The 6,624-nt window shown below is 37.2% G+C and overlaps 1 protein-coding gene across 1 annotated transcript; it reads left to right on the top strand.

Annotated features, from left to right (window-relative positions):
* Positions 1–10: 10 nt before the first annotated feature.
* On the top strand, positions 11–6,301 carry LOC122077353 (monoacylglycerol lipase-like). Its single transcript, XM_042643277.1, has 7 exons — positions 11–708; positions 3,837–3,875; positions 3,958–4,028; positions 5,043–5,107; positions 5,188–5,277; positions 5,463–5,555; positions 5,679–6,301. Exons 1-7 carry the CDS (start codon positions 41–43, stop codon positions 6,084–6,086), a joined length of 1,434 nt encoding a protein of 477 aa, XP_042499211.1. The 5' UTR covers positions 11–40; the 3' UTR covers positions 6,087–6,301.
* The last annotated feature ends 323 nt before the right edge of the window (positions 6,302–6,624 follow it).

Below are 6,624 nucleotides of genomic sequence, written 5' to 3'. Positions count from 1 at the left end.
TTTTTTTTTTTTTTGCTTTTTGAACGATTTTTCTCTGTACATGATCTGCTTGAGGCCGACGCTTGCGGTAAAAGAACCAGAGCTTTCGATTGTCTCATCGAATCGGTTTCATTGTGAGGAGAGCGCGAAGAAGCTCTCTGTAAATAAGAAATCGATCAAACAAACTGAGATTTCGATTGTCTCTTGGAAACGGTTTTTTGGAACGGAGAGAGGGAAGAAGAATTTTGAATCTCATTCATTGAGGAGAAGGTTCATGATGATAGAACCGACGGGGAAGATGACCGATGCTTCCACTTCGCTGCTGCTCACATCCGGTTCGAGTGGACGCGTAAATGCTCGGCTATCGCTACGGGTGTTGAGGAGTCTAGTAATGTTGATCAATGCGTTTGTTATGTTCATGCTCCTGCCGTTCCGAGGACGGAGACGCTGCGTGACGGTATCGGCTGATAAAGCACCAAAGGATGAGAAGCAAGAAATTTGCAGTGTCCGGAAGACTACGGTGGTGCGTGTCCCTACGGCGATGGTTACCCGGAGGAGCAATTTGGTGGCAACGGCGGAGCAGGAGGTGGTCGTAAGGAGAGCGCTTGCAATTAGGCGCGCGACTCAGGACGACGACCGTAGCATAGTTAGAGAAGTTTTCCTCTTTGTTACAGCGAGAGGTGAAACGCTATTTACGCAGACGTGGACCCCTGTTTCCATTGACATCAAGTAAGCCTTTTTAAATCCGTCTTGGTCAATTTATTTATTTAGTTGTTTTCTTATCATGTCTCTACTTATTTATTTAATCTTTCTGGTATCTTCTTTTTATCTTTGTTCTTCTGGAGTGATGAAGTATAATTAGATCCCCCCGCCCCCCAAAAAGAAAAAAAATAATAATAAATAAAGAAAATTATCCAACCTGAATTTATGCGTTTGGTTGCACATTTATTAGGAGATTTCATTTCCCTCATTAGTCTGCAAGGACCCAACCTCTTTCAATCGGTAGTTTTCCCCCCCTACAGCTGGTTCATGGCCCTAGATTGCAATTACGAATTAAATCTTGGCTTTTGTCTTGGCATTTTTTCCCACCCCACATGGCCACCCCTGTCTTTACTAGCACGTCTGAATACACATGCTGCTGGAAAGATCACTATATAGTGTCAGATGAAGCATACAACCATACATCATCATTGGAAGATAATCCATGAATTAGTCTAGGGTGCTGTGCTGGTATCATTTTACTTTGATGACATAGTAACACCGTTACATCATTCCTCAATGTGGACAGTTTGCAAGTGGCAAAGGTTTTTGTTTCATCTTTGTTCCAAATGAAATCTAATATTGCGGGGCTAGTTACTGTCTGTATATTTTCGTTAATATAATATTTTTGCATTATTGAATTTAGCGTTGTTGATTGGTTCCTGTTTTCAGGCTCTTTCATATATTGATAAAACCTATTATTACTTTTGTTATCCATTAAAAGTGTTGAAGTTGAGCTGCTTGGTAACAGTGGTCAACGATTTGTTGAAGTAGTACAAAAACAAAAGAATTGAAATCATAACCATGGAATTGTATTCTATAAATACTTTTTCAGGATCAACAAACCAGTTTGGTTTTGACAGGGAAGATTGGGGGGAGATTTAGCTTACCCAATTCAATTTTTCTTTATAGTTTCCACTTTTTACTAGTTTAAACTTTTTTTCTCGACACATATACGTAGAACAATTACTGCTATGAAACTATTTATTTGAATGACAGGGCTTTCTGGTTCAGTGCCATTAAATTGACCCTTTGGAATTTCATGGAACATTCAAGAGCAATAAACTTATCTTTGGTCACACAAGTAAATTTATAAGGATATCAATAAATTCTTGAAAATTTTTTAAATCCATTTTCTTCACCTGAAGTGTAGATGTGCTGCATGATGAAACTTTTCACTAGCATGCTTATTTCTTGAGCTTTTTGGGGCCTCCTTACTGAAACAGACTTATTTTAAGGTAAGATGCAAGTTTTTTTGGAATAAACAAATTTTACTTTGTGTATACCTACCAAGAGTACCTCAGGTTGAGGCATTGTTTGTCTTATTCTGCTTGTTCTAGATGAATGTGATTATTAGAAATATGATTTCACGCACATCGTGGAAAGTGTGTTCAGCACCAGCTGTCATAAACAATCCAATTCATTTTTTATAGGCATTACTAAAGACTATTCCTTTAACCAACTTGGTGTTTTTTGCATGTCTTCATTGATGTAGGTAGATATGAGTTTGTGCCAGCGAGTACTGTTGTTATGTTTTGTCTTAGGAGTAAGGATCCCTTGGATGCACCACAGTTGGAAGCGCTTCCTGCTCTCTCAGATTATCTGCTGCATGGCAGGGTCTATTGGTGCTCAAACTGTATGGATATTTTTCTGCATCATCTAGTTTTCAGTCCAATCCACATTGGTACATGTGAGAACAATGCTTTTAAGAATTGTTTGATGAAGCAATTAATTTTCTGTCGAATCCACATTGCCATATGTCAGAGTAATGCTTGAAGAATTGTTTGGAGAAGTCAACTCTCTTTGAAGAACAGGGATTATTGGAAAGACTAGGGGAAAAACTAATTTGTTAAGATTACTCAAAGGAAAATAACTTCACCTTGGAGAATTTGAAATGATCTCTAATTTTATTTTGTTGAGATCTAAAGCATCTGTGAAAGTTGTAGACTTTTTGGTTTTATTCCCTTCTTTTGTGCGCACATTATATTGTTCATTAACTACGACTTTAAAAAATTAGGAAACTTTCTCTCTTAGAATTAACAGAGCAAGTGCTGGCTGTCCCTCTTATAGAAAACCATGTATATGAACATGAAATTTTATAGATCGGAATATTCGAAAACAAACAAACATATAAATGAAAGTAGTTTCGCTTAGATGAGAATGTTGAGATCAATAAGTGGCAAGGCTACGAAGGATAGAATTAGATATGGATTGAATTTGGTGGTTCCTGGAATGATGAGGGAAAATCAATAGAGGTGGTTCAGCTATGTGCAGTAACTACTAATAAATGCAATAACGAGAAGGAGTGAGACTGTATTTTGAAGAACATTTGTGAAGCCAACCCCATATGGTTGGTGTAAGGGTTTAGTGAGTTGTTGTGGTTGCTTTACAAGTGAGACTTGTGTCCGTAAAGTTGTTTTCCTGTATACATGAATAATTCCTTCCTGTTTATTTTGTCCAATAGATGTATTGTGAGGAAGGATTTATAAATTAGAACCCTACTGTGGTTAAACCCTGATGAAGAAAACAATTAGTTACTGTGTTCCTTGATGATTGTATTCAGTGAATGGAAGTAGATGGTGAGTGGATTCAGAGATGAAACTCACAGAACCTCAATGGTTTTTCTTCCATAAACAAGAAAGAGAGAAAGGGGAATAGGACTTTATGTTTGGTTTGAATGGATTCGATTAAAATAGGTATTCTTGTGCCAGTGGGAACTAAAACCAGATGAAGTTCAAATAATTAATTATTTCCTCAGTTTTATGTAGTCCCTGGAGTCATGCATATTTGTTTCTTTGTCTGAAATTACCTGGTATGCGTTCATTCATTAATAAACTTTTTGATAGAATCGGTTACTTTCCGTTTTTTTTTTTCATTTCAGTTCATGAGTTCCTTAAATATGATATAAGTTTAACGTGAAGGGGGTTGGAATATATGCTCATTACTATGCCCTAGGGAAAAGTTCTTTAGAATCCAAATTTTTGTTATCCCCATATTTGCTGTATTCTTCTGGTTCATCATCTTCTTTAGTGTTTACTAGTGTTTCTTACCTCCAACCATTAAATCTTGCTACTAATAAACATGTTTAAATTGTGTAGGGGAGTTGCTATTATTGTGCATGGCCTGAATGAGCACAGGTAGGTATAATATTCTTTTCTCCATGCTTCAAAGTTCCTTTTAGAATTGGATATAGTAATCTTGACATACCTTCTGAAACAGTGGCAGATATAGTGACTTTGCAAAGCAGCTTAATGCCAATGGGTTTAAAGTTTATGGAATGGATTGGATTGGTAAGTTTGCATCAGATTGAATGAACTTCCATATGTGCACTTTCTTGAGGGATCTTGATTTATCTACGTCATATTTAATGGTTTATTTCACCAATAAAATCAAGTGAATAATAAACTTGAAACACCATCTAGTCCAGTAAATTATGCAATCTATATAGTATTTGCAGGATTAACCCTTCAATAAAAATGACTCACAAGGGTCCACATGGAAAGAAATATCACATAATTAAAAATTGCAGTATTTCTTGTTGTTAAGAAATTTAGCAGTGTCACAATGTGTCTTTAGCCAAATGGGCAAAGCTTTCCTTGATGAATTTTGTACAGTTTCACTCCTGATGTGAGAGAACTTTTAAGAGGCATGGAAAAGGTTGGTAGACTAACAGTAACCAAATATTGGCAGAATGCAAATCAATTGTTCCTTCACTGCAAGCCTTTTCAGGTTCTTCACAAGCATTGGGCATTTTATAAGATTAAATTTTACAATGTTAAAGAATAGGGGCTCCGGAGTCCAGACACAATCGGTAGGGTTTTTGAGTTTGCAGCGTTGGCTTAGATGGCTGGGCTACCAATTTAGACATATTATTGAGTCAGCTGATGTTACATACTTTCTCTTCGCACTTGACCTTCCAAAAGGGGGCTGATGAACTTGATTACCAGGCTTTCAACAGTAGTTTAGATGGTTTATCCTGACAACTAACTTATTTCAAGACTAACGTAGGGTTATTTGTTGCCAATGAATTTTAATGAGGAACATTCTCATGGAAAAGATTTTCCTCTCTTTCTTCAGATATATTGGGCCTCTTTGTTGGAAAGAAGTTAGACTACACATTCTGTCATAAGCTTATGCTAAAGACCTGATTCTCATTGTTAATGTGCATGATCATGTTTTAATCCTCTGTTAGTGTGTAAAAGAATTCTGTTTTCTGGAATTAATTGCAACATCAAGCACCTTCTATATTTGATGACTTTTTTTTGCCCTGCTTGATAAAATGCTTTGCGTTTCTTCTTTCTCAGGACATGGTGGAAGTGATGGTTTGCACGGCTACGTACATTCTCTTGGCTATGCTGTTAGTGACATGGTATATTCTCTTTCATGATGTGTATTTACAAAATGATTTGTGTATATATGACTGAACTTCATGCTTTTAAACATTTATAGAAAGAATTTGTGGAGAAGGTCACTGCAGAAAATCCTGGCCTTCCATGTTTTTGCTTTGGACACTCAACAGGTGCAGCCATCATCTTGAAGGTATGGCCTGTTCTGGTGAAGAGCCTTCTATGAACATTCCTTTTCAGGTTCTATAACCATGCAAAAAGAACTGTGTGGGAAGACCAATAATATTTGCTATATCCTAACCTATATTTGTACTGTTTTTGGGAGGGGTAAGTAACCTATATTTTTACTTAATGGTCCTTTTTCGTGGAAAACTGAAGGCATTGTTGGACCCAAAGATTGAAGCTGTCATAGAAGGTGTGGTGTTGACTTCACCAGCACTACGAGTTCAACCATCCCATCCAATCGTTGGGGTAAGAATTTTCACCATCTGCCTGCAGCCTAGAATCCTATTTACTATGTGCTTCGAACATTTTCAAACTTACAGTCATTGTTCATGACTGGAAAATACTGATTCATTGTTTCCTTGGTGGTAGATGCTGGCTCCTATTTTCTCATTCTTGTTACCGAAGTATCAATTCGGTGGTGCAAACAAGAAGGGAATGCCAGTCTCTCGCGACCCTGAGGCACTAGTAGTCAAGTATTCAGACCCACTTGTGTACACTGGTTCAATCAGGGTCAGGACTGGCACCGAGATTCTCCAACTCACAACCTATTTGCAGCAGCACTTGAGAAGACTAAGTGTACCATTTCTCGTTCTCCATGGCACTGCTGATACTTTAACTGATCCTGAAGCCTCACAAAAACTTTATGAAGAAGCCTCGTCAGCAGACAAATCAATCAAATTGTATGAAGGATTCTTACATGATCTCCTTTTTGAACCTGAACGAGATGATATTGCCAACCACATCATCTACTGGTTGAATTCTAGGGTGAAGGTTTAAGGGGTGCATTGGGAGAATGGCATGAAGATTACTTGAGAAGAGATGGCATTTTTTTCCCCCTCAGTTGCTCCCTTGAAGATGTCCAATGAGCTCAAGGGGTAATGCTGTTTAATTAATTTATTTTGGCAATTTTTTATGCCAATGTTTTAGTATCTGCCTTGTATATGGTAGATACAGACATTTTAACAGATGATTAAGAGGGAAATTTGACTTCATTGCTGATTAATTTAATTAACATGGATTAGGTGTGTGGAAGGTATGTGGAATGGGATTCCAATCAGAATTATGGGGAATGGAATTCCAATCAGAACTATGTTCCTATTCTTTCTGAATTTCATTTGGTGTCTTGCACAAATTTCTTTTAGTTAGTTGCTTAAAGAAGCAAAGAACATTAGTTCATGCAATTCATGCCTGAAAATAAAATTTGGATTAAGATGCCAAAACTTGGGTATAAAACGTTCCTCTTGAAGTCATGAACTTTGATAGAATTTGGGCTGATAGAGGCTTGTGTGTGTGTTTTGATTTGGTTTATTGAATT

This window comes from Macadamia integrifolia, chromosome 4, assembly GCF_013358625.1.
Source record: "Macadamia integrifolia cultivar HAES 741 chromosome 4, SCU_Mint_v3, whole genome shotgun sequence".
In the NCBI taxonomy this organism is placed as follows: domain Eukaryota; kingdom Viridiplantae; phylum Streptophyta; class Magnoliopsida; order Proteales; family Proteaceae; genus Macadamia; species Macadamia integrifolia.
This window is presented reverse-complemented; position numbering and strand designations above follow the sequence as displayed.

Bases quoted from the DNA above. Each gene is read 5' to 3' on its own strand.
- LOC122077353 (XM_042643277.1), top strand. From the start codon at position 41: ATGATCTGCTTGAGGCCGACGCTTGCGGTAAAAGAACCAGAGCTTTCG. The intron at 4,029-5,042 runs GTAAGTTTGCAT...CTTCTTTCTCAG, and splicing joins TTATGGAATGGATTGGATTG to GACATGGTGGAAGTGATGGT. The intron at 5,108-5,187 runs GTATATTCTCTT...AAACATTTATAG, and splicing joins GCTATGCTGTTAGTGACATG to AAAGAATTTGTGGAGAAGGT.